The sequence below is a fragment of the Lipotes vexillifer genome, unplaced genomic scaffold (genome assembly GCF_000442215.2).
Source record: "Lipotes vexillifer unplaced genomic scaffold, Lipotes_vexillifer_v1.1 scaffold158, whole genome shotgun sequence".
Classification (NCBI taxonomy): Eukaryota; Metazoa; Chordata; class Mammalia; order Artiodactyla; family Lipotidae; genus Lipotes; species Lipotes vexillifer.
Window position 1 is genome coordinate 1,517,798 of NW_006788189.1, and position 24,660 is coordinate 1,542,457.

Here is a 24,660-nt window from a genome sequence, read left to right on the forward strand (position 1 = left end):
CAAGTGAACAGAAAATATTTATCTCCGTATCTAGCTAGTTTTAGAGGGCAAAGATTTGAACAGGAAGTTTGAGGATCTGAGTCCGCCCTTACGAGCTGGTTTAGAAAAATGGGGAAAGGTCTTTGGCCTTGTCACGGGTAAACAAGTCTTACAGGACTCATGAAAAAGGGTGGAGAGTGAGTTTTACCTAAGAGATAGGGACAAGGATGGTTCTTTACAGTGAGCCGTTCTGGGAACACTGACAGGTCAGGAAGTTTCTAACCATTGTTGTTTCCAGGGAGCATATAGTGCTCAAGTAAAGTTCAACAGTGTGACTTCCTCAAGATTTCATTAGGGGGGACTCTTCTGGAAGCAAAAACCTGTACTTCGTATTGTTGACCAAATGGCTTTTTAAGATGAAAGTTAAGTCGTTATTTTAAAAAAGAAAGGAAGAAAAATGCCTTGAAAAGAGGCCCTTTTGATCATGCCACTTGGTAACTCAGCGTACCTCGCCAGGTTTCGAACTACAAGTCCCAGAGGGCAATGCGCCACTTCCTCCCCGTACTAAGGGCGGGAATCAAGCGCCTCGCTGCATGATGGGAACAACAGTTAATTTCCGTATGATGGAAAATGTAATTTTAGCGGGTCTTCCTTTTTCAGAAGAGTAAATTAGGAGGTCCTCGAACAAGGCGCGGACGGAGAACCCATACAGTAACATTATTATCTCCATGGGGAACGGACCAGGTTCCTCCAAGGGAAGGTTTTAACCACAGCCGCGGCTCCCGCTCAATTTTCCCAGTAGTCTCCTTTCCGGTCGTGTCGTGCGTCATTACCGTTGCGCCTTCTCATTGGCCGGATGACAGGTGACGGCGCCTGCGCACTGAATTCTTTTTTGAGGGTCGTGGGCAGGCGCCATTTTGGCCCTAGAGGTGCTTCTGGGAAGTAGTGCGGTGACTCACACAGCTTGCCCAGCCTTCCGGGTACAGCCTCGTCTGCCCGGGCTTTCTAGGTCGAAGTGTTCGCGTATGCAGCTGTTGCTGCCTTAATCTCCGCAGCCTCCAAGGCCTCTAGTCGGGTGGGAGCCTCTGAGCACCGGGCCGCGCCGTCGGTGGTCACAGCGCCGGGAAGGAGGTGACGGGGGCGGCGCGGGGCGCAGACACTCCCCGCCTAGACCCGCCTGCCATGGACTCGGAATATTACAGCGGCGACCAGTCAGGTGGGGCCCGGACCTAGGGGACAGGGCTGGGGGCGGAGCGGTTACTTGGCCGGGCTTGGCCTCGCACTCCCGCGGGGGAGGGGTGGGGAGGGGAGGGACGCCCCGGAGACTTTCCCTCCGCCGACTGGGTCTAACGTGGAGCGAGGCTGAACGCTGAGAGCCCGCCAACGGGCTGCGGCCCCCTAAGTTAGAACCTCGGAGAGGGGATTTTAGAGGGACAGTTGTCTTCTGAATCGGCGAAGGACGTTGCTGTATTAGGGAGCCACTTCCATATATCAAACACTTACTGTGTGCAAAGTACGAGGGAAGGTCTACTGATAGGGGAGTTTTTTTCAGAAGTTGAGAGTGATTTTCGAGAATCCGAGGGAGTTAGCTGTTCATTGGGGTTGCAGGATCTTATGTAGACTTTTCACTAGGAGTTGGTAGTAGTTTGATCTCTCCTGTAAACTAGTTTCTCCCATTAAAGAACACGTAGGACCCGTATTTGAGTTGTACACATATTTTAGAATAAGGCGTGTCCCTCTGGGGCTTACTAGCGATTTTTGTTCCTTTCCTTCACCTTGAGATCTTTCCCCTTTCTCCTCACTGAAGTTCTCCTTTCTTTTCCTGTTTAGTCTGTAAACACGGGCCCCTCCTTTGCTAACACCGTGCTAGCCACCGGAGATCCAAAGACGAATAAGGCAGAACCTCGTGGGGAATAAAAACGTTACTTTTGCTTTCCTATTGTGTCCTAGTTCCATTGAGTATTCTCTATCAAAAGGGCTTAAATAATTTTCTAAGCGTTAATTACTCCGTTGTGTTTTGAGTTCACTTCGATTCCTTGTTATGTGACGGCGAATAGTAGTGACTGCAAACACGTTTCCAAACACATACTGCTGTTTTGCTTTAAACGGTTTCCTGATGTTTTCAAAAATAGTTGTCAGTTCATTTGTGTTTTTAAATTACTTTTAAATAAGTAATCATATGTAATATGTGTATATAATGTGCTGAAAGACATGAAAAGTTAGCAACTTCCTGACTTTTCATTTTTTTAGCCATTTTTTGACGTTCATCCCTGTATTCCTAACTTATGCTATCTCGTTGCATCATTTTTAGGCATTGTGTAACGATTTCCTATTATGCTAAGACAGGGTCTTAGCCTCTCTGTGCCCTCTTTCCCCCATATTCTAACCATTGAAGCATAAGTTTTCGTTACACTTCAGAATTTTTTTATTATGACTATATAAGAATATTAAATATATATATTCTTTACTCCTTAGCTAAGTAGAGAAGCTCATTAGTATGATACTGATTTCATTCTTACACATTTTTTTGATTTTCCTATAGTTGAGTGCTTCATTTAAAAAAAATTTTTTATTTTTAGTAAACTCCTAACCAAGGCTTCCCATATTCTCCAACAACTCTAAATTCTTCTCAGTACAGTTTTACTTTGTATTTTTAAAGTATTGGTTAAAGATAGGTAGCAATTCGTTTTATAATAGTATAGTAGTATATGCTTTACTTTAAGGAGTTTACACTATTTCTGGACTGGAGTTCCTTGTGCTCTTCATTCATAAACAAATACTGTACCAGACAGTGTTCTGGGCTCCAGGGATTCAGCAGTGAATCAAAATCAAAATCCCTGTTCTTTTGGCCCTTTCATTCAAGCGAGGAGAGAAGCACATTAAACAAAACTAACTTGGAAAGTCATGTAGTACATCAGAAGGTGGTAAGTAAGTGCTATGGAGAAAATAGACAGTTATTTTAACATAAAGTTGAAATAAAGTGCACACTATTAGTTTGTTGACTTGGTCCTTACTGATGTTTATTAAGCTTCATATTCCTTTAATGATATATTCTCGCTGCCACATGTGTCAACAGTACAAGTTATGATTGTTGGTATTTATGAAAGTATTGCACTGTTGTCTTATTCCCAAATTAGCATCATTAGTTATGCTTCGTCAGTGCTCTTACACTTGTTCTTGCTCTTACATTTTTCTTGATTCATTGTGTTCATTTAGGTTGTAGGTGTCGTCCATCTTACACCTTAAGTGGGTTTTTGTTTTATTTTTAAGCAGATGATGGTGGCGCTACCCCAGTACAGGATGAACGGGATTCAGGGTCAGACGTTGAGGATGATGTAAATGAGCAGCACTCTGGATCAGACACTGGAAGTGTAGAACGTCATTCAGAGGTATTGGCTAAACAACATCTTTGGGGAGGCTTTTCCCTTGCATATTCTATGAGACCTGTTTTATTTAGGAGTTGTAGAGACCCTGTCTTGGGGTCTAGGCTTCAAACCCTTCAAAAATGATAAGAGAACTGCTTTAAAAGTAAATAAATAGGGATAGTCTGGTTACTTATGAAATCACAGGGAAATAAGTGTTGATTGAGTCCCATTTTGGATATTAGGCAGTTTCAACTGTGCTTATTGATTCAGAAAATAGGCCAGGCTTTTGATATTTGACTAGGCTTCCCCATTCCCAGAATGATGTCTTAGTGGGGCAGTGCGGATTTGCAATCTGAAGAAACATCAATTGAAATAGAAAGTTATGGTGGTTATCACCTATTAAAATTATATGATTTTAATTTGCTTCCCTGGTTATACAGTCTGTACTGCACAATGTTAACAAAATAAAATTGGGACTTTTTCCAATAATTCAGCTGTAAGTTTTTGGTAAACACAAACTGAAACGTAGGAATGATAAAGATAGCCAATATACCATATATTTCGCTTGACTACACATGCACAGAAAATTGTCCAATTTTAAGTAGTAGATGCAGTTGTTAGAGATAGTATTATTGACTCTGTCCTTTGACATATCACTAATATATTCATATATCCAACAAATATTTTTTGAGCACCTGCTATGTGTCAGGCTCTTTTGAGTGACTAAATGAGGTTCCACTGCCACGAAAATCCTCTCCTTGGATTGATTTTCCAGCAGGGGGAGAAAGACATTAAACAATATACACTTTTTAAAAAAAAAATTTTTTATTTTTGGCCGCATTGGGTCTTCGTTGCCACACACGGGCTTTCTCTAGTTGCGGCGAACGGGGGCTACTCTTTGTTGTGGTGAGCGGGCTTCTCATTGTGGTGGCTTCTTTTGTTGCGGAGGACGGGCTCTAGGCGTGTGGGCTTCAGTAGTTGTGGCACGCAGGCTCAGTAGTTGTGGCTTGTGGGCTCTAGAGCGCAGGCTCAGTAGTTGTGGCGCATGGGCTTAGTTGCTCTGCGACATGTGGGATCTTCCCGGACCAGGGCCAAATCTGTGTCCCCTGTCTGTATTGGCAGGCAGATTCTTAATCACTGCGCCACCAGGGAAGCCCTCCACACTTCTTTTTAAAAATTGTAGTTTGTCGGGAGGTGATAAATGCTGTGGAGAAAGAAGAAAGTTTGAACAGAGTGAAGGGTGCCAAGGTGGAGGGCAGGCTTTAGTGTTAAATAGGGAGGTACACGTAGGCCTTATTGAGAAAGTGACACTTGAATCAAGACGTGGAAGGAGGTGAAGGAATAGCACGTGTCTATGTAGGGGATGAACATTCCTAACAAAGATCTAAGGTGGTAGCCGTTGTGGCTAGAATAAATAGGGGGCAGGTGAGATCAGAAGTGAGAGGAAGGCTTATCTTTTAGTTATTTTGACGTCGTTCAGTTTTTGGTACACTCTTAAGCATTTAGACTAAATTCTAATTAAAATGTAATTGATAGGTAGAAATTATTTGATAACATAAACATTGTTACAGTTTATTTAGTGTATAATATCTTAACTTTCCATTTTGGAAAAGAGCATCAGGAGATTGACTGATGGCTTCATGCTTCAGTTATAAATGTATAAATGTAGTGTTGACTTTCTTTTTTCCAACTACTTTTTTAATGAGATGGATTCTAAATAAATAAATGTGCATGTTGAAAATTTGGAAATCATATAAAAGTTTAAAGAAGAAAATTGAAGTCAGCATACTCCTGTCACAGAAATGACTATTAACTTTTTTGCATTATTTCTCCTGCATTTTTATTCTCCTTATATAGAACGTATGTATACGTTTTAAGTTACTTGTGTTTTTACTGTATATGTTACGTATCAATATAACATTTTTATCTCTTCACTTAACATTATACTTAAGTATTTCCCCATGTCGTTAAAGATTCCCACTAAGTGTAATTTTTAATGGTTGCATAATGTTTCATAATATGGATGGACTATTACTTATTCAACAGTTTCCTGATTATTAACATTTAGACTGTTTAGCTGTTATAAATGAAGTCTGCCATGAACATACTTGTGTGCTGTTCGTAGATTTTCCCCTCCAGGAGGGTTATCCTAATTTGCTAAACTTCTAGTAGTTTGAGTGCCAATTGTACCCTTGAAAGAGTACAGTTATATTAAATGGAGCAGTGCAGGTTATAGCCCCCAAACTTAAAAGATGTGTATAAGTTTCCTATTGCTGCCATAGCAACCTGATGCAAATTTAGTGGCTTAAAAAAACAGAGATTTGTTTCTTACAATTCTGGACGTCAGAAGTCCAAAGTGGGTCTCACTGGGTTAAAATCAAGGTGGCACCAGGGTTGTGTTCCTTCTCTAAGGGAGAATCTGCTCCCTTGCCTTCTCTAGCTCTACAGGCCACTTGCACTCATTGGCATATGGCTTCTTCCTCCATCTTCAAAGCTAGAACTGTAGCATCTTTAAATCTCTCAGACCTTTGCTTGTGTCCTCACATGTCTGTCTCTTACTCTGACCCTCCTGCTTCCCTCCCATAAGGACCCTTTGTAATTATACTGGGCCTACTCAGATAATCCAGGGTAATCTTCCTATCCTTAATTACATCTGCACATCCCTTTTGCATATTTACACGTTCTGGGGATTAGGATGTGGACATCTTTTGTGGGGGCATTGTTTTGCCTGCTGCAAGATGGTACTCACAACGTGATTTTTCCAAATAATGTTTTTCCCGTTTGCATTTTGGAGTTCAGGCTAGTTGTGGTTTGTTTTTTTGGTTGGTTTTTTAATTCATTTTATCTATAGTACTCATTCTGCATGTGTTTCTTTAGATCTCTAAGGAAACTGTTAAAAAAGATCAAGATAATATTTTAAAACTTAATGTAAAAAATATGATGGAAAAAAATCAAAATCTTAAAGTCAGGATCAGTAACAGTGCTTTACTGGTCCATATTGAAGTCTGAAGCAAAAGGAAAACTTAGTCATATGTATGCTAGTATTTAAATTTTGATATTGTTTTCATCATGGATTTTTGTGTCAAATTTGACCTTTAAAAATATCACCTTTTTTTTCAAATATCTTTATTGAGATAAATTTACATACCATACAATTCACCCATTTTAAAGTATGCAATTCAGTGGTCTTTAGTGTATTCACAGTAGTACAGCCATCACATAGTCAATTTTAGAATATTTTCATCACATTGAAAAGAAACCCTTTAGCTGTTACCTCCTTATCACCCCCACCCCTCAACCCCTCCTTGTTCTGGACATTTCATATGACTGGAATTATATAACATGTGGTCTTTTGTGACTGCTTCTTTCACTTAATGCTTTCAATGTTTATCCAAGTTGTAGCATGTATCAGTACTTCATTCCTTTTTGTGATCAGTAATATTCCATTCTTTGGATATACCACATTTTGTTTATCCATTTGTCAATTGATGGACATTTAAGTTGCTGCTACTGTTTTTCACATTTGCTGCATCAGTTTACATTCCCACCAACAGTGCACAAGTGTTCCCTTTCCTCCCCAACACTTGTTATTTCTTGTTTTTTTTTTTTCTTTGCGGTACATGGGCCTCTCACTGTTGTGGCCTCTCCCATTGCGGAGCACAGGCTCTGGACGCGCAGGCTCAGCGGCCCGGCCATGTTTATCCAAGTTGTAGCATGTATCAGTACTTCATTCCTTTTTGTGATCAGTAATATTCCATTCTTTGGATATACCACATTTTGTTTATCCATTTGTCAATTGATGGACATTTAAGTTGCTGCTACTGTTTTTCACATTTGCTGCATCAGTTTACATTCCCACCAACAGTGCACAAGTGTTCCCTTTCCTCCCCAACACTTGTTATTTCTTGTTTTTTTTTTTTCTTTGCGGTACATGGGCCTCTCACTGTTGTGGCCTCTCCCATTGCGGAGCACAGGCTCTGGACGCGCAGGCTCAGCGGCCATGGCTCACGGGCCCAGCCGCTCTGCGGCATGTGGGATCTTCCGAGACCGGGGCATGAACCTGTGTCCCCTGCATCGGCAGGCGGACTCTCAACCACTGCGCCACCAGGGAAGCCCTCTTGTCTTTTTGATAAGAGCTGGTGTGAGGTAATATTGTAGCTTTGATGTGCATTTCCGTGATGACGATTGATCTTTTCATGTGTCTGTTAGCCATCTGTATGACTTCTTTGGCCAAACGTCTATTCACATCCTCTGCCCATTTTCTTATTGGGTTATTTGTTTTTTTAATGTTGAGTTGTATGAATTCTTTGTGTATTTTGGATATTAACCCCTTGTCAGATATATTTTTTGCAAATATTTTATTCTATTAAGTAGGCGGCCTTTTTGTTTTGTTAATAGTTTCCTTTGCTATGCAAACTTTTAGTTTGATATAGTTCCTTTGTTTACTTTAGCTTTTGTTTCCCTTTCCTGAGGAGACATATCCAAAGAAACATTGCTAAGACCAGTGTCAAAGAGTGCACTGCGTATGTTTTCTTCTAGGAGTTTTATGGTTTTAGGTCTTACATTTAAGTTTTTAACCCATTTTGAGTATACTGTTGTATATGGTGTGAAAGTAATCCAGTTTGATTCTTTTTCATGTAGCTGTCCACTTTTCCCAACACCATTTATTGAAGAGACTGTTCTTTCTCATTGTATATTCTTGGCTCCTTTGTTGTAGATCATTTGACCATATATGCATGGGTTTGTTTCTGGGCTCTCTATTCTGTTCTGTCGATCTGTGTGTCTGTTTTCTATGCCAGTGTTAACACTGTTTTGACTACTGTGGCTTTGTAATATAGTTTGAGATCTGGGCATATAATGCCTCTGCCTTTGTTCTTTCTCAAGATTGTTTTGGCTATTCAGTATCTTCTGTGGTTCCGTAGAGATTTTAGGATTATTTTTTTTTTCTAGTTTTTTGAAAAATGTCATAATTTTGAAATGGATTACATTAAATCTGTAGATTGCTTTGGGTAGTATGGTCATTTTAACAATATCAATTTTTCTAATCCATAAGCACATAATAGCTTTCTTTTTATTTGTGTCTTCAATTTTTTTTTATCAGTCTTAACAGTTTTCAGTGTACTCTCCTTGTTAAATTTATTCCTAGATTCTTTTATTCTTTTTGAGGCAATTATAGATGGGATTATTTTCTTAATTTCTTTTTATAGTTCATTGTTAGTATAAAGAAATGCAACAGATTTTTGTATATTGATTTGTATCCTGCAATTTTACTGAATTCATTGATTAGTTCTATCAGTTTTCTGGTGGAGTCTTTAGGGTTTTCTCTCTATATCATGTCATCTGCAAATAAAGACCATGTTACATCTTCCTTTCTGATTTGGATGCCTTTTCTTTTTCTTGCCTAATTGCTAAGCCTTCCAATACTGTGTTGTATAAAAGTGGTGAGAGTGGGCATTCTTGTCTTGTTCCTGATCTTAGAGGAAAAGCTTACACCTTTGCACCATTGAGTGTGATGTTGGCTGTGGGCTTGTCATGTGGCCTTTATTATTTTGAGATACATTCTCTCTTTACCCAGTTTGTTAAGAGTTTTTGTCATGAATCAATGTTGAATTACTTTTTTTTTGCATCTGTTGAGATGGTCATGTGATTTTTAGCTTTCGTTTTGTTAATCTGGTATATCACATTGATTGATTTGTGGATGTTGAACCATCCTTGCATCCCTGGAATAAATCCCATTTGACCATGGTGTATGATTATTTAATGTATTGCTGAATTTGGTTTGTTAGTAATTTGTAGAGGATTTTTGCATCTATGTTCATCAAGGATATAGGCCTGTAATTTTCCTTTCTTGTGTCCATGTCTGATTTTGGTATCAGGGTAATGCCGGCTTCATAAAATGAGTTTGGAAGTGCTCCCTCCTCTTCAATTTTTTGGCACTTTTTGAGAAGGACTGGTATTAATTCTTCTTTAAATGTTTGGTGGAATTCACCAGTAAAGCCATCTGGTCCTGAACTTTTCTATGTTGGGCGGTTTTTGATTACTGATTCCATCTCTTCACAGTAACCAGTCTATTTAGATTTTCTATTTCTTCATGATTCAATCTTAGTAGCTTGTATGTTTCTAGGAACTTATCCATTTCTTATAGATTGTCCAGTTTCTCAGCATACAGTTCTTAGTTTTTATTATCCTCTGTATTTGTGTGGTATCAATTGTAATGTCTCCTCTTTCCTTTATAGTTTTATTTCTTTCCGTCCTCTTTTTTTTTCTTGGTAAGTCTAGCTAAAGGTTTGTCTATTTGTTTATCTTTTGTAAAAAAAACAGGTCTTAATTTTATTGACCTTTCTATTGTCTTTTTAGTCTCTATTTCATTTATTTCTGCTCTGATTTTTGTTATTTTTTTTCTTCTAATAATTTTGGGCTTAGTTTCTTTTTTCTAGTTCCTTGGGGTGTAAAGTTGTTATTTGAGATGTTTCTTTTTTTTTTATGTAGGCATTTATTGCTGTAAGCTTCCCTCCTAGAACTGCTTTGCTGTATTCCATAAGTTTTGGCATGTTATATCAACATTTCCATTTTCATTTGTCTCAAGATATGTTTTGAATTCTTCTTTGACTCATTGGTTGTTTAGCAACATGATGTTTGATCTCCACATCTTTGTGAAATTTTCAGTTTTCTTCTCGTACTTCGCATACTCATACTCATTTCTACTTTCATACCACTGTGGTTGGAAAAGATGTTTGGTATGATTTCAGTCTTCTTAAATTTATTAGGACTTAACTTTGTGGCCTAACATATGATCTGTACTTGAGATTGTTCATGTGCACTTGAGAAGAAGGTGTACTCTGCTTCTGTTGGATGGAACGTTCTGTAAATGTCTGTTCAGTCCATTTGGCCTAACGTGTGGTTTAAGCCCAATATTTCCTTATTGATTTTCTGTCTGGATGATCTATCCATTATTGAAAGTGAGGCATTGAAGTTCCCTACTATTATTGTGTTGATATCTTATTTCTTCCTTCAGGTCTGTTAATATTTAGGTGCTCTGATGTTGAGTGCATAAATATTTACAAATGGTAAATCCTCTTGTTGGATTAACTCTATTATCATTATACAATATAATGACTTTCTTTGTATCTTATTATAGTTTTTGGCTAAAAGTCTATTTTCTCTGATTATAAATATAGCTAACCCCTGCTTTCATTTGGTTTCCATTTGCATGGAAAATCTTTTTCCATCCTTTTTTTTTTTTTTTTTCAGTCTGCGTGTGTCCTAAAAGCTGAAGTGAGTCTCTTGTAGACAGCATATAGTTCAGTTTTTGTTTTTGTTTTTCCCATCCATGTAACCACTCTATCTTTTGGTTGAAGAATTGAGTCCATTTGGGCTTCCCTGGTGGCGCAGTGGTTGAGAGTCCGCCTGCCGATGCAGGGGACACGGGTTTGTGCCCCGGTCTGGGAGGATCCCACATGCCGTGGAGCGGCTGGGCCCATGGGCCATGGCTGCTGGGCCTGTGCTCTGCAACGGGAGAGGCCACAGCAGTGAGAGGCCCGCGTACTGCAAAAAAAAAAAAAAAAAGTAATTGAGTCCATTTACATTTAAAGTAAATATCGATAGGTAGGGTCTTATTATTGCCATCTTGTTCTTTGTTTTCTGACTGTTTTGTCCTTCCTTTTTTCCTTCTCCCCGCTCTCTTCCTTTGTGGTTTGATGATTTTCTGTTATGCTTAGATTGCTTAAACAAATTTTTTTTGTATATCTAGTATACCTTTTGCTTTGTGGGTTACCATGAGGCTATGTAAAATATCTTATACCAGTCTATTTTAAGCTGATAACTTCAAGTACATGCTAAAGTTACACATTTTTGCTCTCCCCCACATTTTATGTTTTTGATGTCACGCTCTATGTCTTTTTCTCTAGTGTACTTGTTAACAAATTATTGTAGTTATATTTTTAATACTCTGTGCAGTTTTAATTTCTTTAATAATATTTTTACTATGGTTTTGAGGTGGTTTTTTTTTAGTGGTAGCTCTAGGGTTTACCACATATATTAATCAGAATCAGCTTCAGATTTATGGTAGCTTAATTCCAATGGTATATCGTAAGGTTAGTACTATGTAGCTCTATTCTTTTTCTCTTTTTGTAATATTATTGTTATACATATTATATTTATTAATGCTAAAATCCAACAATGCATTGTTATAGAAGTTATTTCCTTAGTGTAATACAGGTTTGTTCCCACCTGCCTTCTTTGTACTGTCTTGGTCTTATGTATTACAGGTCCAGCAATACAGTATATACATATTACTTTATGCAACTGTTATATAAATCAGTTAAATTAAGAAAGGAAAAATATGCATTTATACTGTCTTTCATAATTACACAGTTACCTTTACTGGTGCTTATTGTTTTTTCATGTGGATTCACTGAGGTCACTTGCTTTCAGCCTGAAGAACTTCCTTTAGCAGTTCTTGTATGGTGGGTCTGCTTGACAAATTCTTTCCTTCTCTTGGTTATCTAGAAAAGTTTTCATTTCTTTTTTGTTAATTATTTTTGAAAGATAGCTTTGTTGGATATAGGATTCTTAGTTGATAGTTTTTCTTTGAACACTTAGAATATGTTATCCCATTGCTTTCTGCCTCCATTGTTTCCATTGAGGAGTCAGCTGTTAATCTTACTGGGTTACTCTTATAGGTGATGAGTCAAATTTCTATTTCTATATATATTCTCTATTTGATATGATATTGTCATCATGCCTTTATTTTTTTAAACATGTTTACAAATGGCCACTTTGAAGTCTCTTGATAAATCTGATATCTGGTTGCTCTCACAGGCAGTTTCTGTTGCCTGCTTTTTTCCTGGTTATGGGTCATACTTTCCAGTTTCTTTGCATGCCTTTTAATTTATTGTTGGAAACTGGACATTTTAGAGTAATTGTTTAGTGACTAGCTGGATGATTTTAGTGAATACTGTTTCCTCACCCGCAGTTTTAAATCTCTGGTGTTGCATCCTCAGAGATGTGCAGTTTGGGACATGCTCACAGTCACCTGGGATGACAGTGGTATTAGTAGGGCTCTTTTTTGCTCTTTCTCTGACCACAGTCAGCTGTTATAACTCCACTGATGGGGCTTCCCTGGTGGTGCAGTGGCTGAGAGTCCGCCTGCCGATGCAGGGGACATGGGTTCGTGCCCCAGTCTGGGAGGATCCCATATGCCATGGAGCGGCTGGGCCCGTGAGCCATGGCCGCTGAGCCTGTGCGTCCGGAGCCTGTGCTCCGCAACGGGAGAGGCCACAGCAGTGATTTCCAGCCATGCCCTGTGGCATAAATTGCTCAACAAGTTAATATCATCAAATTCTGCCTCCTTTGAAGGAATAATTTCTGAGGTCTGTGTTTGCTTTGTTCTGACCTCAGGATGGCTCCTCCCAGCTGTATTATTACCTGGTTATCTCCTGCAAACTAGCTGGCCTACAGTTTATCCTGTAGTTTGAATCTCCTTCTAAGTGCCTTCCACCAGTTTCCATTTGTGTTAGTGAAAGTGCCTTAGACTGAACGTCCCCAAGCTTGGTTACAAATGAAGTTGGTTTCTTTGTGGAAAATTTAGAAGCTATCTACTTTACTGCCTGCTTTTTCCCCAAGCAAAATCTCTGAGCCGGGGCTCTGGAGTTTGGGGTGGGGCGAGGGTGACGGCAGGTTTTCTGAGTGACATCCCAGTTCTAGAAGCCGAGCTCTCAGTGTGCACTGGGGATTTGATAGCAGCCTGAGGTGCTCCTGGCTTGCCTCTCTTGGCATGGAACCACTGTCACACAAATTGGGGCAAGGGTGATCAGGACCCCAGTATTGTCAATGTGCTGTGCCCAAAGCAGAGCCTTCTTACTGTGATTGAGTGCTGGGCAGAAGATGGGAGCCCCTACTTGCAACTGCATTTGCCTGGAACTTACCTTCAGCAGCAGGTAGCTGGAGGCAGAATGAGAAATGCTGACATCGGGCTCTTCCTGGGAAGACACCCTGCCTCTGGAAGCTAGAGGGAAAGATTACCCTTTGTTTTTGGCTGCAGCAGCCTGGAGTAGAGTCTTTCTGACTGAGCTGTGAAGTTGAAAGTGAGAAGTGGTCTTGGTTCAGATACCAGATACTTCTGCTTCTCTTACCAAATTTTTGTAGATCTTCTTGGATAGATGTTTCTTTATTCTCTCTTTGTCTTTAGGACCATTTCCAGGGGCTTTGAATAGTTGTTTTTAAATACTTTTAACCAGCTTCACTGGAGAGTGGGTCAGCAGAGCTTTTCATTTTCATATCAGAAGTCCTCATCTGGCTTCGTTTTTCTCTCTTCTAATCATTGGTCAAACCTCTCCATATTCCCCAATTCACATTCCAGAAGAACCCAGGATGCTTTGTCTATTACCACAGTCTCTGTTCGGCCATTTGGCTCTTTCATCTCACTGGGTCTCCTGCCTGTGTGTGTGTGGGTCCTGTCTGTGGCCTCCTCTGCATGGAGAGCAGCCCAGTGCTGCTTTTCTAAACAGGTGATTCTGAGTAAGCCAGCTGTTGGCATTTGGAGGCAGGCTTGTATATTGCAGGACATTTAGTATCTTGGTTCCCAAACATTAAATAAAATGGTAGTAACATATCCTCTCCAGTCATGGCCAACCAAAAATGGTCCCTCACATTCACAAATGCCCCCTTAGGGGAGAACCCAGAGCTACCCTTAGGCTGAGAACACTGAAATGGACAAATGACGTGTAGAAAGCATAAGAAAGGAAACAAGAAGTATCCAACAATATAAAAAGCTAGTGATTAAAATATAAATAGAACATTTGTAAGAATGGCAATGCGTCCATTAAAATTGTTTTCAAAGAATATTTTGTGACATGGGAGAATTCAGTGTGTTACAGCCATTAAATTAATTGTGATTCTGGATCCTTGTTTACTTTTTTAAAGTAAATTCACACAAAGAAAAGATTGGGAAGAAATTCTTTGTAAAAATTAGAAATGATGGTGATCTTTGGGTTATTAAAGGTGATTTTAATTTTCTTTATACTTTCCTGTGTTGGCACGTTTAAAATCAAAGGGAGAATAGTTAGAATAACTGTCCCATCATTTTATATGGTTACCTATTTTTACTAGCATGCATCAAATAATTTTAAATATATTTTAAAATTACAGAAAGGGCACATACAAAGGGCCATGGGAGGATGGGAGGGTGGGCTGAGTGGACTCTGAGGAACGAGTCTGACATTATTGCCAGATGGAGAAGCTGGTTAGCGGTGCTGGTGATGATTCTAGCTGGGGAGAGCTGCAGGTTCAAAGGTCTAGAATTGAGAAGGACTTGTTATATTTCAAGAATGAATATTGTGACTGGAAAGTGGGATAGCTAAATGGAAGATGATACTGAAGAATTAAGTTTGGGTTAGATGGTATAATAGCAAATCTCTCTTGGGTGATGATGATAAAATTTTGTATTTGCGTAGCTCTTCAGAGTGAAAGGCAGCGTGATGGCCAAAGTGTAGTTTCATATATTGGCTTTGCCACTTAATAACCATAATGACTGTCAGCTCCTAGAAAAATTATTTCATCTCTGAGCCTTAGCTCCACCATCTTGACAGTGGGTTAAAATAATTATTATGAGGGCTAAGTAAAACTTATGTAGCAGCTCTGAAAACTGTAATAGCAGTTATGTTATGTAGGGGAGGCAAAATTTTACCCCTACCCATCTTAGGTTTTCAGCTGGAATTCTTTAACAAAAAGACATTAACAAGTGAAAAAAAAACCCCGAGTTTATTAACGTGTGCAGCATACGTCACACAGGAGAAAACTCAACAGAGAGTAACTCAAAGCAGTAGCTTAGAATTCTTGTTTATATAACATCTTCAACAAAGAGTAATAATTTTGTGGAGAAGTGACAGGACAAAGGAAAGCAGTTCTAGGCTTCCGGGGTGACAGACTGCGAAGGTAAATATATGGGAAGAAACTAATGTAGTAAAGTTTGTTTGCTGATTCCTCTGCTGGTGTCTTTGGGCTAATGACAGTCTGTCTCCAATAATGGGAATATCCTGCCTTTTGAAGGAAGAGGAGGGAAGGTAGAGAGAGCTACTCTTGTGTTTACTGCTTATTAATTGCCTTCAGATCAAAATTTTTATGTCAGAGGCATATTTTGAGGGGACATAATCTGGTTTCCTTTAATTATTTTACAATTAGCCTCTCTAGTAATTAGGCAGATTATTTCTTAGGCGGCTAGTTAAGAGTTAATCTTTATGAGGTTGAGGCCCACTGTTCTAAAGCAAAAGAGACTTACCTTATGAAATGAAATTTAAAAATAATATTCTTAAGTTTAGGCCTGGTTTCTTAAAGAAATCTATATATAAGCAATTGCAGTAATAAGTTGATTACATATTTGAATTATTTGTTTCTAGGTTATTAACATCTTTTGGGCTAGGTTTCTATGAGGGATATGAATATCAGGGGAGTTTTCAAGTATATTTATTCTGTGTAGAGCACTTTGAGAACTCAGAATCTTCACAGAACGTTGATGGTAGGGCAGATAGGGAAAAGGGGAATGATTTTTTAATGTTTTGAATAGTCATCACTGGAAACACATTTTTTAATAAAGCAATTTGAGCATGAATGTGACCTAGTTATAACTAGTTGCCAGTTCTAATTATTTTGTTGTTTTACTTGAATATTCTCTTGGGGACTTCACTGGTAGTCCAGTGGTTAAGATGCCACAGTTCCAGGGCAGAGGGCATGGGTTCGATCCCTGTTCTGAGAACTAAGGTCCTGCATGCTGCAAGGTGTGGCCAAAAAAAAAAAAATTCTCTTGAACAGTGTGAAATTAGTTGTGGATTATGGTCAGCTGGTTTTTATTCCACAGAAATACGTTGAAGGTAATAAGCATTTAAAAACACAGCTTGTCGGGCTTCCCTGGTGGCTCAGTGGTTGAGAATTTGCTTGCTAATGCAGGGGACACGGGTTCGAGCCCTAGTCCAAGAAGATCCCACATGCCGCGGAGCGACTGGGCCCGTGAGCCACAACTACTGAGCCTGCGTGTCTGGAGCCTGTGCTCCGCAACAAGAGAGGCCGTGACAGTGAGAGGCCCATGCACTGCGATGAAGAGTGGGCCCCTGCTCGCCGCAACTAGAGATAAGCCCTTGCACAGAAACGAAGACCCAACACAGCCAAAAATAAATATAAATAAATAAATACTTTTTAAAAAGAAAACTTAAAAAAAATAAAATAAAATAAAAATACAGCTTGTAGATTTCATCTGCATAGAAAAGTAGTGTTCCCTTCCTGAGGGTCTCACAGGAAAAAAGTAGTATGTGGGACAATCGAGGAAGAGGTTTTTGGAAATGGCGCATAGTTTCTCCTTGTTTTCTGACTGTAGGCAAAGCCTAGTGGGCACAACCATCCATCTGTCATTGAAGTTGGTGACAGCCCTGTTAGGTCCAACCTTACTTTGAATTGAGTAAAGATGGCAGTCTGAGGTCATTTGGATCTTTCCACAGAGACGTTGTGCTGGTATAAGGAAAGTATTCCTATGGGGAGTACATCAGAGCCCGTAGAAGATTCTTATTGGCTTTTGCTGTCCTTGTTTACCCTATTTCTTACCAGTTCTTTTGATTCCATCTACACTTCTTTTTTTGTGTGTTAGGTTTCAGCCTTTGTCTTTGAGTCTACCAAATTGAGGAGAACATTGTTTTGCTTTGGTTCTTTTTTGTTAAGCATTGTCTTGTGGGTTTGTTTTATTTCAGTGAATTTAATTTGAGTATCTTCTGTATACTGAAGGTAAAAGATAGTTTTTTGATCTTAAGGTCATTTATTCAATCATATTATGAAGATAAATGTGTAAAAAATCACCTTTCAGTGAGGTAGAGATACAGGATGCTATGGGGACATGTAAGAAGGAATGACTGACCAGCTCAGCCTTCATAGATGGTGTATTTGAGCTGAATCTTGAATGTTTTGTAATTAATAAGATATTTTTGTTATAAATGATTAACAACATGTATTGAATGCTCACAGGCACATGCTAACTACATTACATGCATTTGGTCCTCTGAACGGCCCTCTAAGTTATAGAAATTATTTCTAACTCTGTCATATTGAGGAATTGAGGTTTTGAGAAGTTAAGAACATTTCCCTAGATTACACAGTAGAAGGTGTCTGCGAGCTAGGGTTTGGACCCCAGGTGTTACCGACATTAAAGTCCACATTGTGAACTGTCACATTATATTGCGCAGAGTCCATTCTACCTAGAGAGGAGGATGGAAGAGGCTTCAGGAAGGGAGTATTTTTGCCTAGTGTTGAGGTATGAAAAGGACAAGATGAGGTAAAAGCATGGAGGTAACAGTGAAGTTAGTAGTTCCATGTGTCTGCAGTAAAATTATAATGTGCGGTTAGAATCACTTGGATTAGATGTCAAAATGCAGATTCTTTGACCTCTCCCCCAAACTTACTGTATTAATATCTGGAGGTGAGAAGCACAAAAATCCGTATGTTTTCCTCCAAAGCTCCCCAAGTTATTCTTATGCAAAAGTTTGGGAACTGCTGCTGCAGCACATAGGGTTGATGGTGGTGAGAGGGCAGAAATGAGTCTGGAGAGGTAGGCAGGAGTTCGCTTCATCATTATAAACTTTTTTCGGAAATTATTTATTTATTTATGGCTCCGTTGGGTTTTCGTTGCCGCAGACGGGCTTTCTCTAGTTGCAGCGAGCAGGGATTGGTTACTTACTCTTCGTTGCGGTGCGCAGGCTCTAGAGCGCAAGCTTAGTAGTTGTGATGCATGGGCTTAGTTGCTCCGCAGCACATGGGATCTTCCTGGAGCAGGGATGGAACTCGTGGCCCCTGCATTGGCAGGTGGATTCTTAACCACTGCACCCCCGGGGAAGTCCCTATTATAAACTCTTAGGCTTTGTGTAGACATTTTCTTTTTCTAGTACTCATCAGGAGTGCTTCTGCTTTTGACTGATTCTAAGATCAACCAGCTCTAAGATCAACAAAGGACACTGGTGTACATCTTCATTTTGTTATGTGTGTGTGTGCTTGCTGTAAAGCTGGAGTTTCTCAGAGTCAAAGCCTTGCAGCATTCCAGGACTTACCCTGGATTAACAGCATTGTGTAGTAAAAACTGGATTTCCCAGATTCTTCCTTATGCTTTTAAGATGATATGTATTGACAAACTCCAAGACGAGGATTTCAGATATATCTTCTGGGACTAAGGTCCGGTAAAACATGTTTTTGAAAATGCTCCTATACATATTTCTTCATGGAATTTACTGTGTGACTTGGTGTTGAATGTACCAATTTATGATGGAAGGTTAGAATGCAAGTTCAACAGTTTTGAGTTTCTTTTACTGGAAACAGGTGTCCTGAGTTGTTTGGTTCTTTACAAGGACTCCTATTTGACATTCTTATACTACTTTGTAATTTACAAATTGATGTTTGCCTTTACAGCAGTTTTATTATTTATTTTGTAATTTAGAAATGTTAATTATCTCTGCATGTATATCATGGCACTGGTCATAAAGAGTGTGTTACTGTTTGATTGCTGAGATAAACGATCAGATCATTCATTATGGGTAACCAGAAGTTATTTATAACTACAATGTAAATGATCATAAGAGGGAAGTGTGAGGCATTATAGACATTTCTAAAGCCTCTGAGGACACTTAGAGTGCTCAATTTCTCTGACAGGTAAAATTAGGGATTTTTAAAAATATTATTAAGAAATAGCATTTAGGGCTTCCCTGGTGGCGCAGTGGTTGAGAAGTCCGCCTGCTAATGCAGGGAACATGGGTTCATGCCCCGGTCAGGGAAGATCCCACATGCCGCGGAGCGGCTGGGCCTGTGAGCCATGGCCGCTGAGCCTGTGCGTCCGGAGCCTGTGCTCCGCAAGGGGAGAGGCCACAACAGTGAGAGGCCCGCGTACCGCAAAAAAAAAAAAAAAAAGAAAGAAATAGCATTTAAATGGCAGCTTCTACTATTGATTTGTTGTACTCATATTTGACTTTTTAAAAACTGTATTTTGGATTTTTTTTAAGTTTGCAATTTAGACTAATTGCTGAAACCAGTCTAAAATTTTTGAATAGTGTTTTGATAACTTTTAAGGTTAACTCTTTTCCCAAATCCTATGATGTCTTCACCTAACTGCCGCCTTTAACTTGAGTCTGTCGACCAGTACTTTCTTACTGCAGTGCTTTCCCACGTTTTCCCCACTGTGCCACACATAATGGATAGATACTCAGGATTTTATGAGACTCCTCAAAACTTGATGGGAATTCATAAGTTTCACAATCATGAATTACATGTAATGTCCTTGTAATGGTTGCTTGTTTGGAATGCATACACCATGTGTTGGGAAGTCCAGGGTAGAGTGTAACAGATAAGTTTTGGGAAGACTGCTCAGTTCATGGTATCTCTCCTTGCTTTGGGAGTGGCTCCCAGTGCTGTGCCCCTGCTCTGGCACTGAGTCACAGAGTAACAGACATCCTCTGTTGCCGTGGCCAGTTAGATCATGTCTCCTGGGAATTTACAATTTAGATCCTGGACACTGAAATTTAGCAACGTGAGAGCTGAGTCATGTTATTGATAGTGCTCTAGTGAAAGGTCCTTGAGTTTCCTTTTCTAAGCTCTCTGAGCTGCCTTGGTTCCTACCCTTCTTGAGCCTTTAGCCATTTATTCCACTTTGATTCTGGAAAGGTTTTTTTTTTTCTGGAGCTAGCCTGGGATGATTTCTGTTGTTTGCAGCTGAGTCACACACGAACATTTTGTTAGAGTTATGTCATGTGTATGCCATGGAAAGCATTCCAAAAGCCAGTTAACAATTTCCCCTTTTGCCTCCTGCTTTAGTTGCCTCTGCTGGTACCTGTATGTTTCATCTTCTGCCCTCAGTAATGCAGTTAACTTCTTAATTCAGTCATCACAAACTAATTTCCAATACCTGTTGTCTACACACCTTTTATAGCTTAGTCTCATATAGATTACTTCCGGTAGGCTTTCAAAATGTCACACATACCTTCATAACAGTGCATGTTATACTGTATTGTTATGGTATATTTGGCTGGCTCATTAGACAACATTTCCTTAAGGTCAGGCACTGAGACATGTTCAGCCTTGATTCCTAGCACCTTTCACGTAGTAGACATTAAACAAATGCTTGTTAATTATTCCTCACTTTAAATTATTCTCATTTAACTCTTTTTATTAAATGAGAAAATTAAGTAATTACTTTCTTACACAGTAAGTAAGTAATTACTTAGTAAGAATTTACTGTGATTTTGTATATACCAGACACCATTCTGTGCTCTGAAGCACAGAGTGTGCCTTCTCAGTGAAGAAAACAGACCAGAAAAATGCCTGCCTTCTTAGGGCTTACATTCTGGATAGTTAACTTTTTCATCTGTATTCTTTGAAAATATAAAAGAATTAAATTCTGAAGTATGGCCAAGAGTAAGCTTCTAGCAATATATAGAGTACTATATCTTGTGCTGTATCAAAAGGTTCTATGTTATCTCTCCTGTCCTAATTTAATAGATAAATGCCAGTTTCATTGGGCTAGTAGGATGTATGACTGACAAAGAATCCAGTGCTGTGCTGTGAGTGTCCCATGATAATAAAAGAAAAATATCTTTGGGAAATTTGAAAAGCTTATTATTTTAGAAAGTTTCCTGAATGTGTTATACTTGAATGAATATGTATAGCAGTTACTGTATCTTTGGAACTCTGCTATCAAGATGGCAATGAAATATGGAGGGGAAAAACCCTCAAACATATTTTATAAGCTTATTTTATAATTTTTTGTACTCTTTCTGTAGTTGTAGACACAACATACTTAATCTTCTTTAAATGAGCCCAAAGCAAGTTAAAGTGTGGGTTTTGTGAAAACATTTTAATGCCTTTTATCTTGTCACTGTATATTCTCTTACTGCTTAATTATTTCATTGCGTGATATGGTGGGCATATACTTTATTAAAGGCTCTTTGTTCCTTGAAAATTGATCTGTGGTAAGTTCAGGAAATGTCCGTCATATATTCTAAAGAAAAATATTTGTCTCAGGGCTTCCCTGGTGGCGCAGTGTTTGAGTCCGCCTGCCGATGCAGGGGACACGGGTTCGTGCCCCTGTCCGGGAAGATCCCACGTGCCATGGAGCGGCTGGGCCCATGAGCCATGGCCGCTGAGCCTGCGTGTCCGGAGCCTGTGCTCCACAAGGGGAGAGGCCACAACAGTGAGAGGCCCGCATACGGGGGAAAAAAAAATATATATATATATTTGGCTCAGTAAACTTTTAAGAGGGAAAACCCAAACACAGAAGTACTTTACTTTTTAAGCCAGAATATTAATTACCACGTTACTGAAAGTTCAGATACTATTATAGAAGGGAAAAAATTCCCCACATTCTAGTTATTAGTATTTTGGTATGTTTAGTTTTATATATTTTTCTCTGCATTTAAAAAACATAGCTATAATATCAAATTTGTACCCTAGAGTTTTCAGATTACTTCATGTAACATTATTCGTTATTATAGCTAGATGAGTCAGTGTTTTCCCTAAAACTTAAACTTTTGTGCCAGGGTTACTGGATATATGTCCAAGACTGCTCTAAGCCTCAGTTTTCTTATGAAAAATACTCTCGTGAGGAGTAAACTAGCAGGAGAGACCCTAACATGGTATTTGGCTCTATTAATTGCTCCTCTGCTCCTCTCCTTATTTGTTCAGATTCACTTGGGAGAATGTGCCCTAAGTATAATTTGGCCCTTTAAATAAAGTAAAGTTTTATAGTTCTCTTCCTTAAAATAACTTGAACGTTATAAAACCCAAGAATGTTCCTTTTTTAAGAGAACTTGGGTACGTTTGCTTGTATGTACTTAAAGAATATATTTAGGAGCTAGAATTATATGAGAAAGTTAAGGTTTATTTTTTGTTGTTGTTTAATCTAGCTTTTCAAAGTATAAGGTACCGTAGAGTAATCTGGGGGTCTATGCTTTACAGATTCATGAAGGCAGGTTATCGTTCCTCATTTTGGGATCTAAACCAATGCTACCATTTCACAGATGAATGGCCTTTTTAAAAGTGGGATGTTTCTATATACGTATAGGATGAGAATTCTACATTTAAGCATGCGTATTCGTGCTTTCTTTTTTAAGTTGAACAATTTTAACATTTTTACTACCAAAGCTTTTTTTGCACTTTCCTGATTTTTTCTCCCTTGATTTTTCAGAATGAACCTAGTGATCGAGAAGATGGTCTCAACAAAAGACATCATGTGACAGACTCTGAGAACGACGACCCCTCAAATCTTAATGCCAGTGACTCTGAAAGTGAGGAGCTTCAAAGGCAAAAGGACAGCGACTCTGAATTTGAAGGGCATGCAGAGCCTCCTGCGAGTGATTCTGAAAACGAGGACGCCAATCACCATGGGAGTGACTCTGAGAATGAGGAGCCCAGGAAGTTACCTGTGAGCGACTCTGAAAACGAGGAGCTGCTTAATGGGCACGCAAGCGACTCCGAAAATGAAGATGTTAGGAAGCCCCCTGCCAGCGATTCAGAGGTCGAAGAGCTCCCCAAAAGTCCTGCCAGTTACTCGGAAACAGAGGATGCTCTAAAACCCCAAGTCAGTGACTCTGAGAGTGAGGAGCCCCCAAGACACCCAGCCAGTGACTCGGAAAATGAGGAGCTTCCCAAGCCTCGAGTTAGTGACTCTGAAAGTGAGGAGCTTCCCAAGCCTCGGATCAGTGACTCAGAAAGCGAGGACCCGCCAAGGCAGCAAGCCAGCGACTCGGAAAATGAAGAGCTTCCCAAACCCCGTATCAGTGATTCGGAAAGTGAGGACCCCCCAAGGCACCAAGCCAGTGACTCAGAAAATGAGGAGCTTCCCAAACCCCGAATTAGTGATTCGGAAAGCGAGGACCCACCAAGGCACCAAGCCAGTGATTCTGAAAATGAGGAGCTTCCCAAGCCCCAAGCCAGTGACTCTGAGAGCGAGGAGCCTCAGAAGGGGCCTGTCAGCGATTCAGAAGCTGACGCTGCCCCCAGACACAGACAGAAGCCGGAGTCTGATGAGGACAGCGACGGGGAGAATAAGAGAGAGGACACAGAAATGCAGGCTGACCCCTTTCATTCAGATGCCCATGAAGATAGGAAGCGGTTCAACAGTTCTGACAGCGAGGAGGAAGAACCAAAAAGGCCCAAAATTGACAGTGATGAGGATGAAGAAAAAGAGGGGGTGGAGGAGAAAGTAGCAAAGCGGAAAGCTGCTGTGCTTTCTGATAGTGACGATGAAGAGAAAGCATGTAAGGGATTATTTTGAGCTGTTTATCCTTAGCTTTACTTTTATTTATTTGGCTGTGTCGGGTCTTAGTTGAGGCACACGGGCTCTATAGTTGTGGAATGCGGGCTCCAGAGCACACGGGCTCAGTAGTTGCGGCACGTGGGCTTGGTTTCCCCATGGCATGTGGGATCTTAGTTCCCTAATCAGGGATTGACCCTGTGTCCCCTGCATTGGAAAGCAGATTCTCCACCACTGGACCACCAGGGAAGTCCCTCCATAGCTTTACTTGTTGTCTAAGCTTATAACTATGAAGCATTGTTTTTTTTCCTGGAATGTTAGGTCTGTATTCTCTCATTCAACTTGATGTTCTAAAATATCACCAGGACACTGGTTTTCATTGGCAAGTGTTTCGGTTTTTTGTTTTGTTTTTTGTTTTGTTTTTTTTGGGTGCACCACGTGGCTTGTGGAATCTTAGTTCAGCCACCAGGGGTTGAACTCATGAGGTTGGCAGTGAAAGCCTGGAGTTCTAACCAGTGGACCGCCAGGGATTTCCCTCATTCGCAAGTCTTAATATTAAATTTCCTTTGAGTTGTTCTAGCAGCATTTGTTAAGTTCTGACTGCCTCAAAATGATAAACTAGACTGCATTGCAATGGCAATATGAAAGATTTATATGAAAACATAAATTTTTAAAAAGATTTTTTACTTATTAATTTATTTTTGGCTGCGTCAGGTCTTAGTTGCGGCATGTGGGATCTTTCGTTGCAGCTCGCAGGCTCTTCGTTGTCCGCGGGCTTCTCTCTAGTTGTGGCTTGCAGATTTTCTCTCTCTCTCGTTGTGACGCACAGACTCCAGGGCGTGTGGGCTCTGTAGTTTGCAGCGTGCGGGCTCTAGCTGAGGTTTGAGAGCTCAGTAGTTGTGGCATGAGGGCTTAGTCACCCCACAGTGTGTGGGATCTTAGTTTCCTGACTAGGGATCAAACCCACTTCCCCTGCATTGTAAGGCGGATTCTTTACCACTGGACCACCAGGGAAGTCCTTTTTTTTTTTTTTTTTTTTTTTTTTTTTTT

General features: G+C 39.8%; 1 protein-coding gene across 1 annotated transcript in view; it reads left to right on the forward strand.

Annotated features, from left to right (window-relative positions):
* Positions 1–870: 870 nt before the first annotated feature.
* IWS1 (interacts with SUPT6H, CTD assembly factor 1) overlaps positions 871–24,660 on the forward strand; it is a 49,205-nt gene continuing 25,415 nt past the window's right edge. Inside the window, exons 1-3 of the mRNA XM_007461301.1 lie at positions 871–1,195; positions 3,253–3,368; positions 22,543–23,614. Of these exons, the coding sequence (XP_007461363.1) occupies positions 1,162–1,195; positions 3,253–3,368; positions 22,543–23,614 (1,222 nt within the window). The 5' untranslated portion in view covers positions 871–1,161. The remainder of the gene's footprint in view (positions 1,196–3,252; positions 3,369–22,542; positions 23,615–24,660) is intronic.